The sequence below is a fragment of the Schistocerca piceifrons genome, chromosome 1 (genome assembly GCF_021461385.2).
Source record: "Schistocerca piceifrons isolate TAMUIC-IGC-003096 chromosome 1, iqSchPice1.1, whole genome shotgun sequence".
Classification (NCBI taxonomy): Eukaryota; Metazoa; Arthropoda; class Insecta; order Orthoptera; family Acrididae; genus Schistocerca; species Schistocerca piceifrons.
The window spans coordinates 479,314,388-479,329,754 of record NC_060138.1 but is presented as its reverse complement, the minus strand read 5'-3'; the positions used below and the strand labels follow the sequence as shown (position 1 = coordinate 479,329,754).

The 15,367-nt window shown below is 43.7% G+C and overlaps 1 protein-coding gene across 1 annotated transcript in view; it reads right to left on the bottom strand.

The window, feature by feature from the left end:
- Positions 1-15,367, bottom strand: part of LOC124804834 (obg-like ATPase 1) — a 301,314-nt gene that overhangs the window by 161,131 nt on the left and 124,816 nt on the right. The window contains exon 4 of the mRNA XM_047265184.1: positions 15,146-15,273. Coding sequence (XP_047121140.1) covers positions 15,146-15,273 — 128 coding nt within the window. The remainder of the gene's footprint in view (positions 1-15,145; positions 15,274-15,367) is intronic.

Genomic DNA, 15,367 nt, shown 5'->3' with positions numbered 1-15,367 from the left:
ACAAAAAGAAAGATCCTTTATCATTTAGCTACAATATAGCAAGTCAGCAACTGGAAGCAGTTAATTCCATAAATTATCTGGGAGTAGGCATTAGGAGTGATTTAAAATGGAATGACCATATACAATTAATCGTCGGTAAAGCAGATGTCAGACAGAGATGCATTGGACCAGTCCTAATAAAATGCAGTCTGAAAACAAAGGAAGTAGGTTACAGTACACTTGTTCGTCCACTGCTTGAATACTGCTCACCGGTGTGGGATCCATACCAGATAGGGTTGATAGAAGAGATAGAAAAGATCCAACGGAGAGCAGCGCACTTCGTTGCAGGATCATTTAGTAATTGCAAAAGTATTACGGAGATGACAGATAAACTCCAGTGGAAGACTCTGCAAGAGAGGTGCTCAGTAGCTCGGTACGGGCTTTTGTTGAAGTTTGGAGAACATACCTTCACCGAGGAGTCAAGCAGTATATCGCTCCCTCCTACGAGTATCTCACGAAGAGACCATGAGGATAAAATCCGAGAGATAAGAGCCCACACAGAGGCACACCAACAATCTTTCTTTCCACGAACAATACGAGACTGGAATAGAAGGGAGAACCAATAGAGGTACTCAAGGTACCCTCCACCACACACCGTCAGGTGGCTTGTGGAGTATGGATGTAGATGTAGAAGCCTAGACTGTATTGCTGCCTTGTCCACAAAGTGACAGATGTCTACAGTCATGTAGTCGGATCTAATGATACATTTATCAATTAGTGAACTTTCGGCCAAGGCAATTCAACTAGATAGAGACACTAGTGAGTACTTGCTTGAGTGTGCTATGAATTATGTGGGGAAAAAAAGAAAATGTTAACCATTACAACAGATAGGGCCAGAGTTTTCAGTGTGAAAAATGTAGCTATGGTAAAGCTTTTGAAAAACAGGTCACAAGAAAAAGACATACACTGTGATTTCTTGTCTTTTCCTGCATTCTGCTTCAGGAGAGCCTTTGTAAAGCTGCACTGGACTTAAAAAAGCATGTGGTAGGTCCTGTTATTGGTGTTGTGAATGTAGAGCAAGGGCACTACACTATCAATAGTTCAGATCTCGTCTTGAGAATGTGGGGACAGAGGATTAAGACTTCATTTACAACAGTGTAAGGTGGATGAGACTGGACAAAGTGTTAAAAAGAATCTGGTCATTGGAGAATAAGATTGTCTTATTTCGGGACAAGGAGGAGACATATCATAATTTTTTTACAAAAATAGGATGTGGGAGGTGGGGGCAGGGGAGATATAAGATGTTTGCAGCTGATATATTTGAGAAACTGAATGCTGACATTGAAAGGAAAGTGGTCGTTTGTACGTAAAATGTAGATACAGGTACACTCATTCAAAGCAAAACTAGTTCTATTTGTAAGGCAAGCAGGGAAATGTAATTGTTGTCATCTCCTTTATTAGGGGAACAGAAAGTGCCTGAAAGTGTTTCTGCTAAGATTAGCACTTGCAGAGTTTGGAGGGTGAGCTAACAAGATATTTCAGGACCTAGCCTCAATTCAATTTGCTATCTTATCACATCAGTGCTGATATTGAGACAGCAGCTGAGGAGCTGCAACTTGAACTTCTCAACATGCAGTCAGATCAAACTGTGGAAAAAAACATTATGTTGTGTTGTTAGCTGACTGTTACAAATCTTTGTCAGCTGAAAAATTTCCCCATATGTTCTCCATATTTGGGTCTATATATTTCTGTGAGTGAGGATTTTTTGCTTGAAGATCAAGAAGAGTAAATATTCATGCTCTTTGACAGACATTAACTTGCAGTCTGTAATGCGAACCTCAATACGATATCTCTCTCCTGATTTAAAAGCCTGCACAAAAATGTGACACCATACATTTGTCTCATTAAATTGGTTCTAAAATTAAATGTGCTTACAGATGTAGATTGCATGAAATTAGGAAAATAATAAACTGAATAACATTTGGAGTATTTTATTGACATGTATTGATCTTTATGGTGCAGTTTATACTTTTCTGAAATGCAAAGTTAAGTAAGGAATCCAGTCATTTAAAAGTTGTGGCTTTGCACTAAGCTCCGCTTCCACAAAGTGGTCCTTGAGTTGAAACAATTGCCCACGTCTGTTACGGATGACTTGTATCTGAAGGTGAGCTATTAAATCTCAATAAGTGTCCTAAGAAATTAAAACCTAAATTGTTACTGGTCAATTAAAGTCTAACCAAATAAAATTGTATTCAAAGGCACGGTTTTATTTGTGTACATCATTGGTGAACAAGTGCTGTATTCAGCTACAAGTGCCAAATATTGATGAGTATGGACCCGAAGCTATTTGAATAGGAACACGCGATTTCACTAAGTTTAGCTGTATGGATGTCGAACTGAAACTTGTAGTCTTCTATGAAAGCATAACTCATCCAGCGGAGACATTGTTTGCTATATTGTCCTCCGACTGATTATTCAGTGCCTGTTGTTTGTTTTGTCAAGCCGAATTAATTGGAATGACACGGAAGGGTCAGATGAGTTGCGTGAGTCTTCGAAGGCTTGATTAACAAAGCAAATAATTTATCCTTTAAAACTGCCCCTAATATTACAAAAAAATATAGAATATCTAACAGAAGATTAGAAAGGTGAAAAAATGATATTCGCCATTAATTACAAAATATGTGGAGGAGGCTATAAGTACTGTGACAGTCTTTTAATAACTTTAAGTAATATCTGTTGCTTTGGTAATGTTGGTCGAGATTTCTTTTCGCACTAGATTTAGAAGGCTCGTGGATTCTGAAACAAGTCGATAGTGTACTGGAGTATTTGACATTATACCACCAGTGTGGCAAGTGGGGTGCTGAAGATTCGATTTCCCTTTCAGACTCTATTTCTGATGCGAAAATAAAGAGATCTTTAACCTCCTCCATGGTACATCACAAATCCTTCTGCCAAGAGCACGTATTAGTTCGTTTACACGCTCTCTTTTGACTGTCTGCGAGAAGACCGAAGCTATTTGATTCGAAAAGGGAAATGTCATCTGATTACGCACTGCAACGAAGACAGAAATGCGCGAAGCTGCTGTCTACGTTCTACTGACTGGTCCTCACAAACTGAACATTCCAGCAGGACGTGAACACGTGTACCTATGTACGTGGGAGGGGGTATCTATGTATCGGAGATGGGTTGCTCTTTCTTCTTGATTCTATATACGTAATACAGGTATGGATCATGCCCCGGCAGACAGCACGCAAGCCCAGCGGTTGGTTGAAGGAGTATGTCAGCCTTCCAGAGGCAGAAGAGTCGCATCTCTTCCGGAATGAATTAGTAATAAATGAAGATAGAGAATATAAAAATAAACGTCAGAGGAATGGATATGACCTATCGGACACGAAAGAACAAGACTGTCGGTATGGACAGTGTAGCTGCACTTTGTGGTAAACGGAAGTATATAACATGTGCAGAGATGCCGAAGCAGCAGCTGACGAACATGGGCGTTACCGTGTGTGTGTGTGTGTGTGTGTGAGAGCTGATGCAGGTAATCGGAGCCCGCATGCCCGGCCTCGGTGCCCATTGTATTTGCGCGAGTGGGCGGGGGTGAGGAGCCGCTAATGAGCCGGTGCTGGTCCGCCTTCCGCCAATAACAGTCATAACGCGCCCATAGCGGCGCCCGCAACTCGGCCGTCGTGGGCGGCAGCCACTCCGCCCCGCAGCGCCTTACGCTCGGTACTAAGTGGTACGTCAGCCGTGCAGTGTGTGGTCGGCAGTGAACTTGCAAGCAGTCTGCCCTGAGAGCGAGATTCGTATCATCCTCATTTGGTTATAGAAGATCAACGTTCCAAATAATGCCAAGTCTACGGATTTTATAAGATTTTACTTTTGGCGAGCCAATAGCCACTCCGCTGTACGAACAAAGATTCCGAAAGCGTAGACAGCGGTGAAATCTAAACTTTTTTGTTGGTTTACGAAATACAGAAGGTTGCAGGTACCGGAACCCACGTTAATTGCGTTTTTCTTGATTTCCGGGAGACCTCTCGCCAACTAAATAAATAATAATGGTGTGTGACGAGTGCCTCCCGTCGGGTAAACCGCTCGCCTGGTGCAATTCTTTCGATTTGACGCCACTTCGGCGACTTGCGCGTCGATGGGGATGAAATGATGATGATTAGGACAACACAACACCCAGTCCCTGAGCGGAGAAAATCTCCGACCCAGCCGGGAATCGAACCCGGGCCCTTAAGGATTGACAGTCTGTCGCACTGACCACTCAGCTACCGGTGGCTTCTAAATAAAATACAAACTTACGGAATACCTAAACTGACAAGCGATGGGACTGAAGTCTTCTTAATATCAGAAACGAGTTGGTACTTTTGTTTTCATCGGTTGGCGTCAAGAGAAGCGGAAATGGTGTATTGCGTACCTCAATGAAGTGCGAGAAGATCGTTCCTGTTCGCAATATGTATACAAATGATCAGGTAAAAGGAGCTTCTGACGTTGTTTGTTGATTGCGCAGTATGAGCGGGAAGATGGTGTCATTAGAAAAGTGAAAAGAAATGAAGACAGGTTTGAAGACATAAAGAGTCTACCGCATAGACTGGCCGCTGACTCGCAATGTCCGTAAATTGAAGGAAGCATTCGGTGTCGTCTGACCATAAGAGTCGCGATCTGTCATTTGTCTAACACAGAGTTATTCGTAAGAATATCTGGGTTTTCAGAAGACGACTGGGTGAAAACACGCCATCCGAACAGGGCGCGCACCAACGACCCATTTCCTTCAATGTACCGACAGAACGTGGAACTTATTCGCTGTTGCGTAGAACTGCGCCGTTTGACGTCCAAGCAAGCCGCGCAAAGCGAAGGAAAGAGTTGTGTGTATCCCTAGTGTCTGTTCTTTCGGGCATGCTCGAAAAAAAAGAGACAGTAGCATTCATGTAGCTGATTCGCATTGATCGGCAATCAATCTACCAGCTTCAGTGCGGTTGCACAATTAAGGTCGACCTTCTGCGGAAATATCAAAGCAGCGAGCATAGGGGACATGGACGGTGACTGCGGATAGGTGGCACTAAGTGGTAATGTGGGTCGGCCGTGAGGCGTGCCCGTACAGTCGGCGCAATTGCGATAAACCCGGTGTCCGGATGGTGCAGTGGTTAACCCAACTACCTAGTAACCATGAGATCCCGGGTTCGAATCCCGGTCTGGTGCACATTTTCACTCGTCGCCGCTGATTTGCATGAAGTCCCGATGCAGCTGATTACAATACCTCCTGCCTCTCCTTTCCTTTCCCCCACTCCACCTTCAATTTAATTAACTAAGGAAAGAGGTTCGGCGTAACGCGGCGCGGCCGCTGTAGATATTAAACATCACCGATCTACGCAACAGCGAACAAGTTCCGGGCTGTGTCGGTACATCAAAGGAAACGGTTCGTTCGTGCGCGCTCTGTTCGGACAGCTTTTGTCGTTTCCATTTTTACTAATGCATGCGCGCGGACACACACACAGGAAAACTGAAATATTGCTGCGCACCAACAAACACTTCTCCGTTCTCTGGTCTGTGACGTACTGCGATGCCCTGCGACGCTCTTTTGTGCGCGGCTCGCGTTGCTCACGTATCAGCTCGTCAGGTGTGGACAGGGCTTAAGACAAACAGGAAACAGAAATGTATTAGCGGATAGATTATCTCTTCAACTTTTTAATTCACAGTGCTCAGTGTGGTCACTGTAGGCGCAATTTTTTTACAGTCGCTGACACAAATTGCAGGGGAAGGTACAACGGCACTGTACTTCGAAAAACTTTTCGTCGGATTTCCTATCTGCAGACGCGAACAAATTCGATGCGACAGTAGGGAGCAGATCATTTTTCTATGCATTCTAACACACCCGCCTCCCAGTGCAGCAACGTCACAGCGCTTAATATCAATCAAATGATGCGTGACATGTGTGATATTTGTTTGTATGACTTTTAGTTTTCGCGCAGTCGCCTTCCGGAGCCAAGTAGATACTTTAGAACAACCATGTAGATGCCAAGCTCTCGACGTTCCATCCGGGAAGCAACGTTCAAATTTCGCAAGGTTAAGGGAGTGCCATACCAACTACAAAACAATGCTAAAGATTGGATGGGTAGATGGGATAACTAATTAACAAATACTGAATCGAAAGAATGAGAAAAGAAATTTAAGAGAAGATTTGACTAAAAGAAGTGATTAGTCGACAGCACACATTCAGAGGCACCAAAGTATAGTTAATTTGTTTATGAAGCCAAGTACCGGGGGGGGGGGGGGGGAGGGAGGGGGGAGGACATGGTAAAATGTATAGGTAGACCCAGGCTTAATTGCAGAAACCTCGTTCGATGGATGAAGATATGCACAGTACAAACTAGCGTGGAATAATGCAATATGGCAGTTTGAAACAGAAACAGGAAGGTAATCATACGTGCAGAACGCACCTGATGGTACCGTTCGATAATTATGACGACGAAAAGAAGTGAAAAGAGGCCTTTGCTGAAATTGGTGTGCTAGAGTTCCCCCTTCTACGTTTACACAGAAACTATCCGTGAACAACTCTAGGGGAAAATGTGTCAGAATTTTACTCACACAACAACAAGCCTGCTCAAAGGCCGACCAAACTATCAGCATTGCTGGAGAAGAATCCGTCGCAATGAAAAACGCCTCTCTTTTAATGACCTCCAGCCCAAATCCTGTATCATTTCAGTGACACACTCTCCCATTTCTCGCGATAATACACAACGTGCTGCCCTTCTCTGAACTTTTATGATGTACTCCGTCAGTCCCATCTGATAAAGATCTCATACCGCGCAGAAGTAATCTAAAAAGAGGACGGACAAGCGTAGTGTAGGCAGTCTCCCTAGTAGATCTGTTACATTTTCCAAGTGTCCTGCCAACAAAAAGCAGTCAGCCTTCTCCACAACATGTTCTATGTGTTCCTTCCAATTTAAGTTGTTCGTAACTGTAATTCCTAGGTATTTAGTTGAATTTATGGCCTTTAGATTTGGCGGATTTATCGTGTAATCGAAGTTTAACGAATTCCTTTTAGCACTCATGTAAATTACCTCTCACTTTGCGTCATTTAGGGTCAACTGCCAATTTTCGCATCTCGTTTATATATATATAAGGAACAGCAAGGGCCTATGACACTTCCTTGGGGAACGCCAAAAATCACTTCTGTTTTACTCAATGACTTTCCGTCAATTACTACGAACTGTGTCCTCTCTGACAGGAAATCAACAAATCCAGTCACATAACTGAGACGATATCCTGTAAATGATACAGTGTCAAAAGCCTTCCGGAAATCCAGAAATACGGAATCGATCTGAAATCCCTTGTCAATAGCACTCAACAATTCATGCGAATACAGAGCTAGTTGCGTTTCACAAGAACGATGTTTTCTAAACCTATGTTGACTGTGTGTCAATAGGCAGTTTTCTTCGAGGTAATTCATAATGTTCGAACACAATATATGTTCCAAAATCCTGCTGCATATCGAGGTTGACGATATGGGCCTGTAATTAAGTGCATTTCTCATACATCTACGTCTACATCATACTCCACAAGCCACCTAATGGTGTGTGGCGGAGGGTGCTTTCGGTACCACTATCTGATCCCTCCAACCCTGTTACATTCGCGAACAGTACCTGGGAAGAATGATTGTCGGTAAGCCGCTGTAATGGCTCTAATTTCTCGAATTTTCTCCCCGTGGTCAAAACGCGAGATGTATGTGGGGGAAGTAATATGTTGTCTGACTCCTCGTGAAAAGTGTTGTGTCGAAATTTCAGTAGTAAATCTCTCCGTGATGCACAACGTCTCTCTTGTAATGTCTGCCAGTGGAGTTTGTTTAGCTCTCTCGGCAGCTGATCGATCCCGCGACGAAGCGCGCGGCTCTTCGTTGGATCTTCTCTATCTCCTCTACATCTACATCTACATTGATACTCCGCAAGCCACCCAACGGTGTGTGGCGGAGGGCACTTTACGTGCCACTGTCATTACCTCCCTTTCCTGTTCCAGTCGCGTATGGTTCGCGGGAAGAACGACTGTCTGAAAGCCTCCGTGCGCGCTCTAATCTCTCTAATTTTACATTCGTGATCTCCTCGGGAGGTATAAGTAGGGGGAAGCAATATATTCGATACCTCATCCAGAAACGCACCCTCTCGAAACCTGGCGAGCAAGCTACACCGCGATGCAGAGCGCCTCTCTTGCAGAGTCTGCCACTTGAGTTTATTAAACATCTCCGTAACGCTATCACGGTTACCAAATAACCCTGTGACGAAACGCGCCGCTCTTCTTTGGATCTTCTCTATCTCCTCCGTCAGACCGATCTGGTACGGATCCCACACTGATGAGCAATACTCAAGTATAGGTCGAACGAGTGTTTTGTAAGCCACCTCCTTTGTTGATGGACTACATTTTCTAAGCACTCTCCCAATGAATCTCAACCTGGTACCCGCCTTACCAACAATTAATTTTATATTATCATTCCACTTCAAATCGTTCCGCACGCATATTCCCAGATATTTTACAGAAGTAACTGCTACCAGTGTTTGTTCCGATATCATATAATCATACAGTAAAGGATCCTTCTTTCTATGTATTCGCAATACATTACATTTGTCTATGTTAAGGGTCAGTTGCCACTCCCTGCACCAAGTGCCTATCCGCTGCAGATCTTCCTGCATTTCGCTACAATTTTCTAATGCTGCAACTTCTCTGTATACTACAGCATCATCCGCGAAAAGCCGCATGGAACTTCCGACACTATCTACTAGGTCATTTATATATATTGTGAAAAGCAATGGTCCCATAACACTCCCCTTTGGCACGCCAGAGGTTACTTTAACGTCTGTAGACGTCTCTCCATTGATAACAACATGCTGTGTTCTGTTTGCTAAAAACTCTTCAATCCAGCCACACAGCTGGTCTGATATTCCGTAGGCTCTTACTTTGTTTATCAGGCGACAGTGCGGAACTGTATCGAACACCTTCCGGAAGTCAAGAAAATTAGCATCTACCTGGGAGCCTGTATCTAATATTTTCTGGGTCTCATGAACAAATAAAGCGAGTTGGGTCTCACACGATCGCTGTTTCCGGAATCCATGTTGATTCCTACATAGTAGATTCTGGGTTTCCAAAAACGACATGATACTCGAGCAAAAAACGTGTTCTAAAATTCTACAACAGATCGACGTCAGAGATATAGGTCTATAGTTTTGCGCATCTGCTCGACGACCCTTCTTGAAGACTGGGACTACCTGTGCTCTTTTCCAATCATTTGGAACCTTACGTTCCTCTAGAGACTTGCGGTACACGGCTGTTAGACGGGGGGGCAAGTTCTTTCGCGTACTCTGTGTAGAATCGAATTGGTATCCCGTCAGGTCCAGTGGACTTTCCTCTATTGAGTGATTCCAGTTGCTTTTCTATTCCTTGGACACTTATTTCGATGTCAGCCATTTTTTCGTTTGTGCGAGGATTTAGAGAAGGAACTGCAGTGCGGTCTTCCTCTGTGAAACAGCTATGGAAAAAGGTGTTTAGTATTTCAGCTTTACGCGTGTCATCCTCTGTTTCAATGCCATCATCCCGTAGTGTCTGGATATGCTAGCAGTCCTACCGGATAGGGATCCCAGACAGATGAACAATACTCAAGAATCGGGCGAACAAGTGCCTTATAAGCCACTTCTTTCGTGGATGAATCACACTTCATTAGATTCTTCCGATGAATCTGAGTCTTGTGTCTGCTTTTAACACTATCAGTTTCACATGGTCATTCCACTTAAGGTCGTTCAGGATAGTTACGCCTAGATATTTTACGGCAGACGCTGTCTCCAGCTGTTTGTCATCAATAGTGTAGCTGTACAGTAGTGGATTTCCTTTCCTAAATATGCGCAATATGTTACATTTATTTACGTTCAGGATCAACTGGTAGAGGCTGCACCATCCATCAATTCTCTGCAGGTCGTTCTGCAAATTCTTACTGTCTTCTGGCGTTGCTGCTTTGGCACAGACAACTGTAGATCATTTATAAATATTGTAAACGTCAACGGTCCTATCACAATTTCCTGTGGTACTCCGGATATTATCTTTACATCTGTCGATTTAGTTCCGTTAAGAGCGACGTGCTGAGTTCTATATCCAAGAAAGTCTTGAATCCAATCGCAGGTCTGCTCCGATACTCCGTAAGCTCGTATTTTGTTCATTAAAGTACAATGCGTGACGGTGTCAAATGCCTTACTGGAATCAAGGAACCCGGCATCAGCCTGAGCGCCGTTGTGCACTACACTCTGGATCTCGTGGAGGAACAGAGCGAGCTGAGTTTAGCAGGATCTCTGTTTGCGGTATCCATGTTGATTTTTATAGAGGAGCTGTTCATTTTCCAAGAACGCCATAATTCTTGAGCATAAAACACGTTCCGTAATTTTACAACAGATTGACGTCAGCGATATAGGCCTATGACTGTGTGGTTCTGCCTTAGGGTCTTTCTTAAAAACGGGAATGACGTACACTTTTTTCCAGTCGTTAGGTACCTTTCGTTGCTCAGGCGAACTACTACCTCCCTTGAATATTGGTGTGACCTGTGCAACTTTCCAGTCTTTGGGTGCGGATCTTTGGTCGAGCGAACGATTGTATATGATTGTTCAAGTATGGAGCTACTGCATCAGCATACTCTGAAAGGAATCTAACTGGTATACAGTTTGACCAGAAGACTTGCTTTTATTAAGTGATTTAAATTGCTTCACTACTCCGAGGATAATTACTTCTAAGTTACTCATGTTGCCAGCTGTTCTTGATTCGAATTCTGGAATATTTACTTCGTCTTCTTTTGTGAAGGCATTTCGGGAGAATGTGCTTAGTAATTCTGCTTCGGCAGCACTGTCTTCGGCAGCACTGTCTTCGGCAGCACTGTCTTCGGCAGCACTGTCTTCGGCAGCACTGTCTTCGGCAGCGTCTCCATTGCTATCGTACAGAGAAGCCATTGAGTGTTTCTTGCCGCTAACATATTTCACATAGGACTAGAATCTCTTTGGATTTTCTGCCAGGCTGCGAGACAAAGTTTCGTTGTGGAAACTGTTGTGAGCATCTTTCATTGAAGTCCGCGCTAAATTTCTAGCTTCCGTAAAAGATCGCCAATTTTGGGAATTTTGCGTCTGTTTAAATTTGGCATGTTTGTTTCGTTGTTTCTGCAACAGTGTTCTGACCCGTTTTGTGTAGCAAGGAGGATCACCTCCGTCGTTTGCTCATTTATTTGGTATAAAACTCTCAACTGCTGCTGATACTATTTCTCTGAATTCAAGACACATCTGATTTACACTTATATCATTCATTTGCAAGAAGTGGAGATTGTCTCTCTTGAAGGCGTCAAGTGAATTTTTATCTGCTTTTTTGAATAGGTACATTTTTCGTTTATTTTTGGAGGATTTGGGGATTACAATATTCAGTCTCGCTAAGACAACCCTGTGTTCATTAATCCCTGTATCCGTTTGGATCCACGTTATTAACTCAAGATTATTTGTTGCTAAGAGGTCAAGTTTGTTTTCACAATCGTTTACTATTCGCATGGGCTCATGAAATAACTGCTCGAAGTAACTTTCTGAGAATGTGTTTAGCACAATTTCGGATGATGTTTTATGCGTACCTCCGATATTAAACATGTATTTTCGCCAACATATCGAGGATAAATTGAAGACACCACCAACTATAATCATATGGGTTGGGTATGTGTTTGAAATCAAACTTAAGTTTTCTTTGAAACTTTCAGCAACTGTTGTCATCTGAAATGGGAGGTCGGTAAAAGGATCCATTTATTATTTTATTCCGGTTGCCAACAATGACCTCTGCCCATACTAACTCACAGGAACTATCTTCTTCAATTTCGCGACAAGATAAACTACTTCTAACAGCAACAAACACGCCTCCGCCAACCGTGTTTAGCCTGTCCTTTCGGAACACCATTAGGTTCTTCACGAAAATTTCAGCTGAGCTTATATCCGGCTTTAACCAGCTTTCAGTGCCTATAACGAATTGAGCATAGTGGTTTGTATTAGGGCTTGGAGCTCTGGTACTTTCGCAACACAACTACGACAATTTACAACTGTTATACCGATGGTTCCAGTATCTACGTTCCTCCTGTGTTCGGCCTGCACTATTTGTGACTGAAGCGGTTCTTGCGTTTTCCCGAGACCCTGTAACCAAACAAAACCGGCCAGTCCACGCCACACAGCCACTGCTACCCGTGTACCGCCTCCTGCGTATAGTGGACACCTGACCTATTCAGTGGAACCTGAAAATCCAGCCACCCTTTGGCCCAAGTCGATGAATATGCAGCCTACACGGTCGCAGAACCGTCTGAGACTCTCATTCAGACCATCCACTCGGCTCTGTACCAGAGGTCCTGTCGACTACGCTGCAAATGGTCAAATTTGCTTTCATCTTGCAAGCAAGACTGGTAGCATTTACCACTTTTGTTAGCCGCACGAAACCAGAGAGAATCTCTTCTGATCCATAGTGTGACACACATCATTGGTACCGACGTGAGCAACCACCTGCAGTTGGCTGCACCCTGTGCTCTTCATGGCATCCGGAAAGACCCGTTCCACATCTGGAATGACTCCATCCGCTATGCACACGAAGTGCACACTGGTTCTCTTTCCCTTCTTGGCAGCCATGTCCCTAAGGGGCCTCATAAAGCGCCTAACGTTGGAGCTCCAAACTATCAATAATCTTACCCTCTGTGATTGTCCGGATCCTGCAAGCTGAGAGGTTTCCTCTGAAACAGACAGGCGACAACATCTGACTCAGTGACAGTGTCAGCCACAGATAGCACCTGGAACCTGTTTGTTAGACAAACCGGGAAGGCCTTACGTGCGGCCGCCTGGGAAGTCTTTCGCCGCCTGCTACGCCCCGGGGCGACCCCTCACTCGACCATAGGTGAGGGGTCAACCTCAGTATGAGCAGTAACTGGGCTGGCCACCGGTGAGGACCGATCGGAGGACTCTGACGTGCTGGAAGTCCGTTGGATCCCCACGGCCGGCCCACAACAGTGGTGCCCATCCACTGCAGCCTCAAGCTGTGTAACCGAAGTCATCACAGCCTGAAGCTGAGAGCGAAGTGTCACCAACTCGGCTCGCATCCGCACTCAACAATCGCAGTCCCTATCCATACTAAAGACCGTATAAAACTAAACTATGCAGATAAACGGACTATCGGCCTGTGCTGCGCAACTCTACTGTAGCCCTGATGAAAACGCAGGAACTGTGTCTAATAAATTAGATTAATACTCAGAGATTCAAAAACGTAACTACCGAAGCACTCAAGTGAAACTAAATAATTCGCCCCTGATTAGGAACTTGTAATATGTCACAAAATCGGTTTACTTTCCGACGCAAACGAAAACGCGAGAACTGTGGTTATTAGTTATTAAATAAACACGCAGAAGCTCAAGAAATTAAACTATTAAAGCACGCAGATGATATTATAGAAATCGCTCCTGGTTAGGAACTCGTAACGAGTCACAATATCGGTTACTTCCCTGTTGCTGCTTGTGTCTCGGCCGGCTACTCCACCGATCACGTCCTTTTCCCTTTCGTAAGGCACAGTTTTGTGTTTTTAAAAGCGGCTGCGTCAGCGAAAAAAAAGATTTTTTTTGTTCATTGTTTGAGCGGATATACTACTGCAGACATTTTAGGGAAATATTCTGAGAATATTTAATGAGAAACATGGGGTAAAAAAACGTTCAATTTTTACGAACATGTTAACATCCTCCCATGCTTCTGCTTGAATAATTGTAGTGTACAACACATATTCGAAGATAAAAGCCTCAAGCGAAAGTGAAGGAACACCGCCGTTGCACTCCTACAGTAACAACAAAGGAGAGTGAATGGTTGGGTGAAGTTAGACAAGAGAAATTTCTGTATCACTGAGCTCGTTTCAATGCACGTAATATCTATCATCCACGCGGTGTCATTCACAGCCATAAGTTTATTAAATGAAGGCCGCATTTTCCATTTAGGCTGTATTTTGACTTCTTCGACCAACAACTAGTTACGAATTTTGTTAAGCATTATACCTCTGCACCTTTTTCTCGCTTGTGCACCAACTATCTGTCAAGCAATCAAGAACAGTATAACTTTTAAATCAAAACTAACGAAAGCACATCAAGTGAATACGCTGTCATTTTCGTGCACATGACAACTTTTTCTCGCTTAACACTCTACTGTATAATGGCTTAACGAAGCTGAAACTAGTTCTGGAAAGTAGAAGGGGCCAAAATAAATCCAGCTTAAGGTAAAAAACGCCGCCTTCATTTAACAGACATCAGCTAAATATTGCGTGGAGCGCAAAGCAAATTTATGAGAGTGTAAATTTAGCCTTAGAACTTGCGGTATTGACGTATTACTTTGATAATTCAAAGCAGTATAATACCAGAAGCAATTATAATAATAAATTTCTTGTTACAAAGGACTGATATAAATTAGCAGTCTCGGGAGCTGTATGCTGCCATTATGTATCAGTCCATAATCTTGCGTTAGAATTGGACCACCATAACAATTTGCAGAGATATAAAACAGAACTACAACAAGCATAATCGCAAGAAAGGTAGAAGACAGAATAGGCTCACTAGCATGATACTGGGAAAATGCAGCCCGTTTACATATCACTTGTGTATTCTATTTTAGAATATTGCCCAACTTTGAGAGAGCCACACCACATGGGACTAACAGGACGAGTTGGAAGTACACACAGAAGGGCAGCACGAATCGTCATTGACTTGTTTGATTCTCGGGTGATAGTCATGAAAATGTTGAAACACTTGAAGCGGCAGACTCTTGACGAAAGACGCAAAATACGAAAAGCCTGCTTACAGAATTTCACGGAAGAGGATAAAGTAAAGAAATTTTTCAGACCTCAACGAATCAGTCCCGTAGAGATAGTGAACACAACATCAGACTGATTACTACAGGCACAAAGGCATTTAAGAAGACATTCTGCCCGCGCTCCAGAGGATACTAGAACAGGCAGGATCTCGAACACCTGTAAGCCGTGCAAGTACCCTCCAGCATTCACTTCACAGTAGTCTGCTGAGTATAGATGTAGCTGTATCAGGTCGCTAAATAGGAAAAGAAATTAAGCGTAGTTATTTTAAAGAGCCAGTAATGACAATACTCACGGGCTAAGTGGAAGATGGCGTCGCAGGCTTTGATGTGCGACAGAAAGGCATTGCCCAGCCCTTGACCCTCTGCGGCGCCCTTCACGAGACCCGCGATGTCCACCACGTTCAGGAATGCTGGCACCTTGCTGCAAGAAACACACTCTCAGATTCAACCTGTTCCATCATAAATTGGTTTTCTTCACTCATTACTCTAAAGAATTAGGGGAACACATCCTTATC